The following is a 14,414-nucleotide window of genomic DNA, read 5'->3' as shown; positions in this document are numbered from 1 at the left end:
GTGTCACGATCCTCCAAATCCTCGATTCGATTACATTTTCGATTCTAAAGACACGATTCGATTTTCGATTATGAATAATTAATTAATTAATGACCAATTAATTATTTGTAGCCTACCGTTTAAACTACCTGACCTGCATGTTCTTTGTTTTACCCATAAACAAATCATACAGTAAATGAATAAAGGCAAGTTACACACATAATTACCACCTGTCAATCACTTTTTCTGCGGGACTCGTGAATAGGCAGTGATCTGTGTCGTTATAATGGCGTCTGTAAAAAAGACGCACAACCAACAGAAACCAGCCAACAGTATCTGAGGTGTTCGCTAAAATGACTAAGTACAAGTGAGTGAAAGATTGAAGCAGTCCTCTGACTGCCTGGACCTGCTGTCTCGAGCGCATGGCTGTGTGTGCGTCTGTGTCTGTGTGATCACGTGATGTGCATTTTCAGAGGTAGAGAGGAAGGAGGGCTGCTCAGAAATGCTACACGCCACTGTGGATGTCAAATCGTTGTCGTTCTAAAATGCCATTTAAAAACAAAGACAGTGTAAACAGGGCCTGAGTGTGTACTTTTCGCGAGCGGATTTGCAACGGGGGCGGGCGGAGGATCGCGATGCCGGTGTTGTCTATCGGACGAACCGTACATAATACGTACATAGCAGAGCTTGCAAAACTGTTTTTTTGTCGACAACACGAACGTTGTCAACATAACTCACTGGAAATCCAAAATGCTTCCACACCGGCGACTTCATTGAAAGAGGAGAGGGTTTAAGCTCTGTCGACGGGTCTCCTGCGTCTGCAGTTTAACAAGCACTTCAACAAGCCTGTTTTTTTCCCGTTTGGCAAGCCAAGCTGACGTGACATGGGGGCGTGGCAGCACCGACGATTCTATTTTTTGATTCGATAATCGAAATTGAGCATAAATTTAGACACCCCTAATATAGATTATTGCTAATTTGGAACTATATTATATAAATGTATATTCCCACAAGCGCATGTGTTTGGACTGTGAGAGAAACCGAGGCACCCGGAGGACACCAACGGCAACATGGGAAGAACATGCAAACTCTACACAGAAATGCCAACTGGCCCAGCTGAAACTCGAACCAGCGACCTTCTTGCTGTGAGACCCCATAATGCATTTTAAAACCATAAATCAATGAAAATTAAATACATAAAACCTGAATCACGAAATACGCTAGGCAGTCAGCTCACGGATATACATTGTATTTGATCAGACTGTATATGTTGCGTATTTATTACAAGCTCCGGTAGTCGTTTTACTTTAAATCTGTGCTGGGAAACATTACAGCTGTGCGGCGTATATAATGAGCCTGCGGAGATCATCATAAATCAATCAAAACTCATTTGCTTATTACGGCGAATTCGCGTCTGCAAATCCGCTGACCGCTCAGGTTAAGAGGCTTTGCACCTGTCACTTGCGTAATGCCATTAAATCACGAGCTACAATTAAATGCAATTACAGATAATAACAGTGAGCCCATGTCAAAGCTAACGGATTGGAGGTTTTTTGGGGAGGTGGGGGGGGGGGTTAAGGGACGACTTTTTTTTTTTTCTCCCGAATGTGCAGCTGTTGGCTAAAGTGGCCGGTGCACTCAGCCTCGCTACGCTGATCATCATAACAGCATCATTATCAACTCGGCTTAACAGCCTCTCAGCCAGGCCAGGGGCAGCCTTTACTGCGCACAGATTAAACCCAGAACAAGCGCAGGCCTGTAATTGCATTCCGGTGTGCGTTTTAAGGAATTATGAGGGAGAATTAGCCATCGGCAAAGTGCAGAACAAAAAGAAAATAGACTTTGGGTAGTGGGGCTGTGCAACGTGACAATCAATATATAGTTGAGGGCACAATTATAAGCCCTCCTGTTCAGTTTAAATTATTTTATATGTTCCCCCAATTTGGCTAAAAGACACTTCTAAACATAATAGTTTTAATAACTCATTTGTGATCACTGATTTCTTTTATCTTTGCCATGATGAGCACATAATATTTGACTAGATATTCTTCAAGATATTAGGATACTAGTCACTATATGTGACATTTAAAAGCCCCTTTCACACAGTGATACCGTTAAATATACGAATAATGTGCGGAACGACTTTACCGGTAAATTCAAAAAAGAGCTCACTCTGTGACGACCCCAGATTAATAAAGGGACTGAGCTAAAAAGTGAATTAATGAATGCAGTGAAAAATTCCTTGCGCTGTTAAACATTATTTGGATTGTAGACTTCAATGGTATATTGACCGCTATCCAAAAGCAGCTGAGGAGACAATAGCCACCTAATTGTGTGTTAGGGATTGCTACATTCACATCTCCAGAGTCTTTTTTAAAGCAATGCATGCTGGCTAGTCATGTCTAAGGGCTCTTGGCGTGGATGCGCATGGGCTACCGCCTGATTCCCGTCGTATTTCACCAGCGCAACTGACCCTGAACCAATTTGAGTGTTGGAAGAGTGCATCTGCAAGGCAAATGCTATTTCTAGCCGTTCTCCATTACTATTAGCCGAGGAGGACATCTCTACATTTGAAGTGCTTGCGGTGTGAGCTTCTCTTAGCGGATGATTCCAGGTCAGTTGTTGCGTCCCGGTGACAATATAGACACTCTTTCCATTTGCATCGACGTGCCCGCAGTCATTACCGGCGTATATAAGCAGCGGCAGCACCATGACTCTGGTATTATTGCTACTCCTGTTTCACTGACTCTATAATGGAATTTGCTCTGCTTTGACATTTCTATCAGTGACTCTGTTCCCCGCTCTCGCCCACCACCAGTCCCCAGCACTTGCCGGCTTTAATTAAGCTCAAATCAAATTACTCATCTTGTGTTTAAGGCTTAATTTGTGTGTTTTGCAGAAATCCTATTCGGGTGTCACGGCATGGATAATCTGGCCATGGATCACATGTACAGCAAACTCTGCGTAGCTGTGTGTGGATCTTTTCTTCCCTCAAGTGGGAACTTTTTAACATCCAATCTCTGCTGGTTAATAACGCCCTATTCACACGGGGATTCAGCGTCAGTGCTTGATTGAAGACGTGTCTGAAGTTGGGGCTAAAGCAATCGTCATAGCAGCGTCAGCCAATGAAATTCAGTCAGCAATAGGCCACGTTCTAGCTGGTGTAGTTGCATACAGTGATCTGATTGGCTGACGCTTCGGCGCTTGAAAAGTTGAGCTAGCCCAACTTCTGCAGCAAGTGGCGCTGACGTATCCACAATGCAGTTCGGCAACGCTTGACGCCACCCATTCAAAGTGAATGGTAAGCGTTGACACTGACCGATAGGCAGCCATGATGCTTTAAATGAATACTTGAACATGGAAATGAAAGGTCCCTACATTAAAAATGCTGGTTTAATTTTTTATTCCTGTCAAGACCTGTTTTTAATACTTGGTGAAATACTTGGGTTGTGAAGAGTCTGTGTCAAAAAAAGTAGTTCTCCTAAAGTAGTTTGTGAGTTAATAAATAAATTCAGTAGTGATGGGGCGAAGACTAGAGGGGCAGTAAGTGGGAATTGTAGAATCCGCAGATGCAGAACCGCTGTGGGTCAGTCATCCTTTTCAGTAAAAGGTTCACATCTATGGAATGCCATGCCTGTTCATTTAAAGTTACAATCAGAACTCCCAGTTTTTTTCTGTAAAGCTGAAAGAATGGTTGAAATCTTTACAGCGATGTGAACATTAAGCATTACTCTTTTAGGTTGGTCCCATTTACATTTCTCTTTATCCATATGGACTTGCATCTTATGTTTATGGCTCTGTAAATATTGTACATGTTTGCTGTATTGTGTTTTATTCTTGCCGGTTTTCTTTTATTATTATTATTATTATTTTTCTTTTTTATAATGTAAAGCCTAACCAGGGACGAGGGCTGCAAATTAGCTTTATGCTATATGCCCTATGTACACAACATCGGTTATCTTTGTATAACAATGTCAAGTGTATTGTCCCTGTAAAATAAACAAGCAAATAAAAATAAATAAAAGCTATTTTAGTAACGAAAATTAGGACTGTGTGTCCGAAAAAAAAAAAATGTGTTATCGGAAATGTAATAAATAATTAAAAATAAATGAAAAGATAAAATGAAATTAAACTAGCATCAGTCGCTGAAAAACTCATTGAAATAAAGTAAGTACAATGTTAAAGTAAGTACAATTTTATGTACAATGTATATACTGTAAATGTTCTTTTTCTTAAAGTTTCTCTACTATTTTTTATATTTTTTATATTAATGTTAAGCACCTTGGGTCTGAGAGTAACGCAATTTCGATTCTCTATATGTCTTGTACATGTGGCTGAATTGACAATAAAGCTGACTTTGACTTTGACTTGACTTTGGTAAGTAGCCAAAATAAATAATTATTTGTTCATGTCTCATCATGTTCTGGAGAGAGAAACCGCCTGACCAGTTGATCGAAAAGAGAAAACAATAGACACAACCATGCTGTGAAACTGATAATTTGCATTACTTTGTAGACAGACAGGGTTCAGGAAAACCAAGACATAATAAGGTCCGTCGCACCGTAAAAACAACTTTTCACTTATATATATATAGATGATATATATTTATATTTCCACAGTGTCAAATCTTGCTTTTTCTGTTCAGGTGATCTCATATAGCCTCTATAATATTCAGGTCTGGACCCTGTGGCGGCCATTTCATGACTGCCTGACTGTTTTCTTTCTCTAAACAGGATTTCACTGCAATTAGCCGATCATTATCATGATGAAAATGAAACCCATTCCCACTTAAGTCCTTTCCAGAAGGAATGGCGTAATGGATTAAAACCTATCTGTACTTTTCAACATTCACAATTCCATCAATTCAGACAATATTGCTGAAAACTGCTAGAATAATATTGCTAACACTGGTGGAAATGCAGCTCAAACCACAACAAATAGCCACTCTCCAACATTGTCTTTCAGATGTCTGAATTAAAACTCTAAACCAGGGGTGGCCAATCCTGTTCCTGGAGATCTACCTTCCTGCAGATTTCAGTTGCAACCCTTATCAAACACACCTGTCTGTAATAATCAAGTAGATTTCAGGTCCTAATTAATTGGTTAGGTGGGTTTGATCAGGGTAGGAGCTAAACTGTACAGGAAGGTAGATCTCCAGGAACAGGATTGAGCACCCCTGCTCTAAACTAACTACCCACAAACCATACATCAACTGAAAGATAATTTATTCACCCTGTACGAAAATCTCAATTAAAAAAAATTGACAAACCAATTTACACGTAAGGCTGTTTTTGTGGTAAAGGGTCACATATATCCAGTATACCATCAGTAAAACATGGTATAGTTCACAGTAAAGTTTTGCACAGTACTGTATATTACACCAGGTCAAAAAAAAACGAGTTTTTACTTCCATCCTATCCCTCGTTGTCTTTCCAGCAGATCCCATGAAGAGCGTGAAGGCTGGTGGTGGCCTACAACAGCAGGCAGCAGCCATGCTGGATTGTGTTGATTAGCGAGAGGGGCGTATTGTCAAAATCCATTGTGTGTTTGTATGTCACCTGTCTCTTTGCATCTACTCGGTGCCATAAACAACTATGGAGGAACCGGGGGTGAAATACCACAAGTGCTTGCCCGGATTAAACGGCTCTGTCACTAGTGGTGTAAACTTGGATGCGTAGGACTCGAGTGCTATGCGTGACAGTGCAAGTAACAGTTCAGCATGCTTTCTGTTATGCTAATGATTGGGTATTCCACCAGCAAGTCCCCTTGAGGGTCCCTAAAGTAAAACAGGCCCTTGCAAAACTAGGCTTGGCTGCTTGCCGGGAATTGCTCAGTTTTCCGAATCTGTCCTCTGCATTTAAACCATCAAAGTTCTCACAGACTCAGTGAGCAGTGAAAACAAGTATAAACTCATATTGGGGGAGACTCGGGGTGCAGTTAACCCTTTGTAAAGCCTTGTCTTCTTATTGTCTGAGAAGTTTTCAGTATCATTCACAGCACTTGCCTATCAATTTGTGTACTCTCTTGGAAAAGAGTGAGTGATATCTGGTAAAATGACATACTTTTTTCAGACAGAAGCAGATATAAAGGTCTACAATATGCATGCAATGTACCCAAGGTAGAAGATTGAAGCTATTGCCTACAAATAAGGTCATGGAAGCTTATATACTTAAAATGTTACATATTGATTCCCTAACAGAGGGGTGCTCAACCCTGTTCCTGGAGATCTACCTTTCTGCAGAGTTTAGCTTCAACCTTGATCAAACACAACTAAATCAATTAAGTACAGTAAACTCTGCAGGAAGGAACAGGGTTGGGCACCACTGCCCTAACACAACATTCACACAAACAAAAGGTGGGGATCTTGAACAAGGCAAAGCTATAATGCATTGATGAAATTGTAAGAGACAGTAAAGATTCATTCTTTGTTTATCTTGGTCTCCAGACTATGTGCAGTTTAAGTTAGCTCATCTTACCTGTCATCTTTAGAATCCTCAGGTAGTTCACTGGTTATTTTTCCATGTCACAAGTCACATCTCTATACACTAAAGTTATGTGGGCTGTGTCAGTCCAATAACAGAAAAGATTGATCTTTTTTTTTTTCTTGAGTCCTCACATTTCGAGTTTTATTCAGCAGTAGTGACCACACTATTGATTGACTATTGACACCATCGTTGATGGTGATCTATTCAGGTGAATAAATCAATGTCATACACATCTCTAGATTTGTGAAAGGATGAAACTGTATATAGCCCAACATTTATGGGTGCCTGCTGTCTTTGTTGAGTCCCATACTACAGGAGTTTTAATTATTGTCAATTATTAATTAACCCCCCCCCCCCCCCCAACACACACACACACACACACACACCCCTGAGATTAGTTCATGGATCTCTCTGTTAGCAAGCTGATTATCAGGTGTGTTAAGTAAGAAAGACATACAGAATGTTCAGGGCTGGAGGTCTCGAGGACTGGAATTGGGAACCACTGTCGTACTAGCAATTTTTCCTCTTGTTAATCACCTTTGTTACTCTACTCCGCCATGTTATTCTGATGGTTTTGGTTGTTGGACAAAAAAGCAAAAAAGAAGACAGTGACCGGGGCGCAATATTGACATCATGATTGGCCAGATCGCCTGCCAATCAAACTGTTGTTAAAGGGTAAATTGGGTGTTAAAAATAAGAACTTCTGCTGTAATCAAGCCTACAACCTTTGCAAGACAAATCCAAGTTGGTTCTTCCAGAAACTTGTTAATCCCCAAAGTTACTCTACTTTGCCTTGTTATTCAGACTGAATCCAGAGCACATAATCCTGGCATTATGATTGGCCAGATCACCTGTCAATCAAGCTGCTGATGAAGGGTCAATTGGGGGTTGAAAATAAATACTTCTGCCAGTACCAGAAAGTAAACCAACAACCTTTGCAATACAAATCTAAGTGGGTTCTTCCAGAAACTTGTTAATCCCCAATGTTACTCTACTCTACCTGATTATTCAGACTGTTTTGATTTTTAGACAAAATGGCAGACAGTGATTTGGGGCACACAATATTGGTATTATAAATTGGCCAGATCGTCTTTCAATCAAGCTGCTGATGAAGGGTCAATTGGGTGTTGAAAATTACTTCTTCTAGGACTGGGAATCAAACCAACAACCTTTGCAGTACAAATCTAAGTTGGTTCTTTCAGAAACTTTCCAATCCTCAAAGTTACTCTACTCTGCCTGGTTATTCGGACTGTTTTGTTTGTCGGACGAAATGGCAGACAGTGATCCAAGGCAGACAATATTGGCATTATTATTGGCCAGATCGTCTGTCAATCAAACTGCTGATGGAGGGTCAATTGTGGGTTGAAGATAATCATTTCTATCAGTACTAAAAGTAAACCAACAACCTTTGGAATACAAATCCAAGTTGGTTCTTTCAGAAACTTGCTTGGTTTCTAGTTGGTTATTGCCATCTTAATATCCACCTCTTACATCTAAACTGTTCTTCCCTACAGAGGACCTACTTCCTCCTGGCTTCCCTAACATTGACATGGGCCCACAACTGAAGGTGGTGGAGCGAACGCGTACTGCTACCATGCTCTGCGCCGCCAGTGGAAACCCTGACCCAGAAATCACCTGGTTCAAAGACTTCCTTCCCATCGACCCCAACACAAGTAACGGCCGAATAAAACAACTCCGATCAGGTAAGACAAACCAATGCAGCTTCCATTTTACTGCTAACATTCTTCTCTTAGTTTTTTGTTGTATGATTCAGAATCATTCCAGTAGGCCTGCTTCTCAAACAACAGAGTTAGCATTAAGTTAAAATTTGCCAGGGAAGCCGAAATGAAGAGATCATTACTTTATTGAACAGTGTCAGAGGAGGTTAGTCCAGATTATGCAGAAAGTCTCAGTTTCAGTGTCAAAACACTCAATCAGATGCCAAAAGTGAACATTAAATTATAGTACTATCAGGGTTCCCACGAGTCATGGAATTTCTGGAATGTCATGGAATTTTAAAAGTCCTATTCCAGACATTGGAAAGCAGGGATTTTTACATTAACGTTTTTCTTTAGCGTTTTTTTTTAATGTCCTGTTGTTTCACATTTTGCCAATTGTAATGGTTTCGCTTTTTTCATTGCCATGTTATTCCTTTACCAACTTGTCAACCGGCAGTCACACTTAAGGGATAGTTCACCCAATAATGAACATTCCCCTACTGAAAAAAACAGCTTAAACCAGCCTAGGCTTAAACCAGGCTTGGTTTTTAAGGGGTTTTGGCCATTTCCAGGCTGGTTTCCAGCCATTTCCAGCCTGGTCTTAGCTGGTCAGGCTGGGAGCTCAGCCAAAACCAGCTATGTCCAGCTTAAGCTGGTCAAGCTGGTCTTACCTGGATTTCGTTGGTCATTTTCAGGCCTGACCAGCTAAGACCAGGCTGAAAATGCCTGGAAACGAGCCTGGAAATGGCCAAAACCCATCTAAAACCAGGCTGGTCAACCAGCCAACCAGCCTAGGCTGGTTTAAGCTGCATTTTTCAGCAGGGTCTGTGGCTGTTTCCTGTTTGCTCGGTTCTCAGCAAAACAACTGTTTTTTTTTTTTTTTTTTTTTTTTTTTTTTTTAATAGGTCATGAAAACTCAGCGTTATATATCAGGGAGAACTCTTGGTTTTGAAGTGGGAACCCTGTAATGCATAGGTCTCAAACTCGATTCCTGGATGGCCGCAGCTCTGCACAGTTTTGACCCATACCTAATCAAACACAGCTAATCCAACTAATCAAGGTGTTCAAGACTACTAGACAATTAAGCAGATGGGAGTTGAAGGTGGCTGGAGCTAAATTGTGCAGAGCTGTGGCCCTCCAGGAATTGAGTTTAAGACCATTGCTGTAATAGATGCTCTCAGAGTGTTGCAAGTGGCCTGTTGAATGATCTGAAAAATAATGGTTAGCATTATTATGACTCAACAGGTTATAACAGGTTATAGTGCATTAATCCATTTATACTACAGATAAATCCACCATTCAGATGTTATAGTCCAGACGTTTGTCAGGTTTTTGTCCCTAATTGTGCGGTTTTTGTTGTAGGGTTCAGTATCATTGCAGGCGCTCTTCTAAAACAACCACCCACAGAGTTAGCATTACAAGTTAAAGTTTGCTAGTGGAGCCGGAATGGAGAGATAATGACTTTTAATGAACAGTGTCAGAAGAGCTTAGTCCAGATTTTGCGGAAAGCGTATGATTAATGTCTGGTTTAGACTAATGAAACTTTATTGAAAGACCCAGTAAAACAGAGTCTAATTATGTATCTCATTAAGTCGAGCGCTCCAGTCGCCCCAAGGCCACCGTTGTGGGTCAGTGATTTGTCAGCGACGGGGAGAAAAGAAAAAATCTATTTGATTCAGAGCTGTTGACGTAAATCGGTATGGGCAGCGGATACTCTGCTAGCAACCTCTGACCTGATCTGGCTTACCCAGCAGTTCCCCTATTCAGGATCCATCACGGGGCATTTTTCTAAAGTTTTCAGATTCGAGGAAAGTGGTTTAGTGGCGAGCGGCTACATCTGCTCTCGCTAATGCTAGGCTTGAGTGCTTTTGTTTTTGCCTCGTGTCAATGGACGACGCTAAAGGGGTATCAGAGGTACAGGAACACCTTTGACTTGTCGAGGACAAGGAGAACTAAATAGTATCCTTTTAGCAAGTCACACGCCGCAAGGTTAGCTTTGATAGCTCATTTAGCAAGCTAATTTCTCCGGCCTGCTGACAGACATGCAGATTAATCTGACAAATTAGAGGGGTTTTTGGAAGCTAATGCTAAAAACATTTAGCATTAACAATAAGGATGTATTAGCTAGTGCCAACAAGCATTGTTGAACTATGAGTTCAGGTATTGTTCGTTATTAATTAATGCTAGTAAATATGTTAACTAATAAAACTTTATTTTAAAGTGTGACCGATTACCCTGCTGAAAAATCCAGCTTAAACCAGCCTAGGCTGGTTGGCTGGTTTTAGCTGGTTGACCAGGCTGGTTTTAGAGGGGTTTTGGCAATTTCCAGCCATTTCCAGCCTGGTCTTAGCTGGTCAGGCTGGAAAATGACCAGCTAAATCCAACTAAACCAGCTTGACCAGCCTGGTTTAAGCTGGACATAGCTGGTTTGGGCTGGGCTTCCAGCTAAGACCAGGCTGGAAATGGCTGGTAACCAGCCTGGAAATGGCCAAAACCCCTCTAAAACCAGCCTGGTTGACCAGCTTAAACCAGCCAACCAGCCTAGGCTGGTTTAAGCAGTTTTTTTTAGTTGGGTCTGACATAATTGTGGGTACATTTTGAAAGTGTGTATTGCTATGAACATTTAGCATACCTGTCCTGCCTCTGAATGTTTGTTTCTGTCATTTTGTCACTGTGTGTGTGTGTGTGAATGCGTCATACATGTTGTTTATCTCTTGTTCGTCTCTGTCTCTGCATTTCCGCATTCACATGCACAACATTGACTAACCCACGATAATTAATATACTAGCGGAGTACTGCTAATTAGAGCGACTAAATTCCGTATGCACAGCATACAGCATTTACAAATGAGCTATAATCACAGTCTTAATTCAATTTGTGCATTAGTGAGTTATCTGAATGCTTTTAGCAGTATTTATTTGGTGCGTCTAGTTGGTAATTAAGTGCGCCAACTTTTTTCCTAAATCTATAAAGATGCTAATGAATTTGCATGAATTGTTTTACCAAAAAAGTAATCAGTTTAGTTTGTATTAGTTTGCACCATAACTCTAATTCCAATTATAAATATGACATTTGTATTAATTAATATCATAAAACAAGAATTTGTGAAAAAAAACCTTGAGTTTTTTTTGCAAGATAATAAGCCTAATAACTCTAAATGTGGTTAATAAACATGTCTAAAATCTGTCTAGGAGCACTTTACTTTAAGGGGATGTTCATAAGACACCTTTATAATCATGACATGACACATTTCATGAATGTGAAGTAGACTTAACATGTCATGAAGTGTCATTTACTCGGTTATGTCATTTTAAATGCATATATGACATTGTTTAAGATGTCTTTATGACAACTTGGCATTAGAAAAACCACATTGCTTGTCATAAATCTGTCATAAACATGATTATGTGGCCATTTATTGTGTGTCATGAATGTTTTTCTGATCACTTTTTGGACAAAATGAATGAATCGCCTATTGACTATCATGTTTATGACAGATTTATGACAAGCTGCCTCGTCTTGGTAATGCCAAGTTGCCGTAAAGTCAATTTATGATGTATTTGTTTATATCAAGTTCTCTTATCTCAAGTTATATAAGTAATCTTAAACAGTGTCATCCCGGCATTTAAAATGGCATAACTGAGCAATTGAAAATTAACAGTTGTCATGAGTGTGCATAAAATCTCATGTGTAACATCATGATTATAAAGGTGTCATGACAGTCTTATGAACACCCCCCTTCAAGTAAACTTATTTTAATCTATGTTAAAGTTCAACTAACCATGTAACATGGAGCAATTGATTTCAGGCTGTGCGCAAGATAGTAAGACTTTAAATAACTCTAAATGTGATAAATAAACATGTCTAAAATCTGTCTGGAAGCACTTTACTTGAAGGGGGTGTTCATAAGACCTTTATGATCATGACGTGACACATTTTATGAATGTGAAGTAGACTTAACCTGTCATGAAGTGTCATTCACTCAGTTATGTCATATTAAATGCAAATATGACGTTGTTTAAGATGTCTTTGTATTGAAAACTTTACCAAGACAACATAACTTGTCATAAATCCGTCATAAACATGATTGTTATGTGGCTAGTATTTAATGACACATTCAATTTGTACTACTGTGGTCAAGGAAAATATTCATTATGCTGTTATAAATTTCTTCATACTTTTAATGGCCTCTTGACAGTCATGTTTATGACAGTTTTATGACAAGATATGTCATATGTTAAATGCAAAAATGTCGTTGTTTACATTGTCTTTATAACAACTTGACTTTACCAAGACAATATAACTTGTCATAAATCCGTCATAAACATGATTGTGATGTGACCATTTATTATTGTGTCATGAATATTTTTCGTTCACTTTTTTAGTGGAGCAAAGCAAATAAAAATGAAAATACTCATATTAATAAAATTATTTTATATGTGTGTCATTATTAGTTAATGACACTTTACATTATTATTATTATTATTATTAATATATTATTATTATTATTATTATTATTATTATTATTAATATTTATTATTAATATTATTATTATTACTAATTATTATTAATAGCTATATTAATATTATTATTATTATTATTATTATTACATTTTAATTACATTCAATTTGTACCACTGTGGCCAAGATAAATATTAATTATGCTGTTATAAAGTTCTTCGTAGTTATAATGGTCTCTTGATAATCATGTTTATGACAGATTTATGACAAGCTATGTTGTCTTGGTAATATAAAGTTGTCATAAAACAATTTAATCTGTATTTGTTTATATCAAGTTGTCAAAGTTATCTCAAACAATGTCATCTCGGCATTTAAAATGACAATTTAACTGAGCAAATGACAATTAATCACAGTTGTCATGAGCTTGCATAAAATCTTATGTGTCACATCATGAAGGTGTCACGACAGTCTTATGTACACCCCCCTTCAAGTAAAGTTATTATAATGTGTTAACGTCCAACTAACCAGGTAACATGTCAGATTTTTCCGCCTGAACTATTGATTTCAGGGTGTGTGCAAGATAAAAAATTCTTTAAATAACTCCAAATGTGGTTAATAAACAGGTCTAAAGTCTGTCTGGAAGCACTTTACTTAAAGGCGGTGTTCATAAGACTGTCATGACACCTTTATTATCATGACATGACACATTTCATGAATGTGAAGTAGACTTAACATGTCATGAAGTGTCATTTTAAATGCAAATATGACGTTGTTTAAGATGTCTTTGTTATGACAACTTGGCATTAGAAAGACATAACTTGTCATAAATCCGTCATAAACATGATTGTAACGTGACTATTTATTATTGTGTCATGAATATTTTTTCTGGCCACTTATTTTAGTGGAACAAAATGAATTTGTCATTGAAATTCCTCTGTGAAAATATCAATACTCTGTCAAAATATTTTATAACAGTGTTGTTAATAGTTTATGACATGTAATGACATGTTCAATTTGTACCACTGTGGTCAAGAAAAATATAAATCTTACTGTTATAAAGATCTTTGCAGTTATAATGGCCTATTGACAGTCATGTTTATGACAGATTTATGACAAGCTATGTTAAGTTGCCAAAACCAAGACATCTCAAATAATGTCATATTGCCATTTAAAATGACAATTTAACTGAGCGGACGATAATTAATTACAGTTGTCATGAGCTTGCATAAAATCTCTTGTGTTACGTCATGATTATAAAGGTGTCACGACAGTCTTATGAACACCCCCTTCAAGTAAAGTTATTATAATCTGTGTTAACGTCCAACTAACCATGTAACATGTCAGATTTTCCCCCCTGAACTCTTGATTTCAGGGTGTGTGCGTCTGCTGTCAATCTGACCCTGAAACGTGTTTTGTTTTTCCCTTTTTTTTTTTGCTTCTTTTTCTGTTTATTATCATTTCCAGAAGCCTTTGGTAAGTGTCTCAGCGAGTGCGCAAGCTTCCCGGTGTCCCTGAAGCAGATGGCATTTTAACTTGGTTTTAAAATGCATGTCCTTCCCTTCTCCTTTTCCCTTTAACGTCAGTCTGAAACCCTCCGTATTTCTCTTCCCCACTAACATGAAACGCCCCCTCCCCCTCCCCCCGTTTCTCTCAAGACTCGACCAAGCCTTTTGGGGATGACACACTCCTGAGCGCCTTTTGTGTTTCCTCGTCATCTTCATTCACATGCCGCTCGACAGAGAGAGAGAGAGAGAGAGAGAGAGAGAGAGAGA

At 38.9% G+C, this 14,414-nt stretch overlaps 1 protein-coding gene and 1 long non-coding RNA gene across 51 annotated transcripts in view; one reads left to right on the top strand and one right to left on the bottom strand.

Moving 5' to 3' along the window:
* The window catches only part of LOC147831455 (uncharacterized), a 787,032-nt gene that overhangs the window by 99,010 nt on the left and 673,608 nt on the right, over window positions 1-14,414 (bottom strand). The window lies entirely within an intron of this gene.
* Window positions 1-14,414, top strand: part of ptprsa (protein tyrosine phosphatase receptor type Sa) — a 387,121-nt gene that overhangs the window by 242,916 nt on the left and 129,791 nt on the right. For all 50 annotated transcript variants that reach the window (XM_087302332.1, XM_087302328.1, XM_087302325.1 and 47 more), the window contains 1 exon segment: window positions 7,979-8,167. In XM_087302332.1, the coding sequence (XP_087158458.1) occupies window positions 7,979-8,167 (189 nt within the window).

Source organism: Danio rerio, chromosome 22, assembly GCF_052040795.2.
Source record: "Danio rerio strain M-AB ecotype USA chromosome 22, GRCz13ab, whole genome shotgun sequence".
In the NCBI taxonomy this organism is placed as follows: Eukaryota; Metazoa; Chordata; class Actinopteri; order Cypriniformes; family Danionidae; genus Danio; species Danio rerio.
Note: the sequence above shows the minus strand (reverse complement) of the source record. Positions and strands in the feature narration are given on the sequence as shown.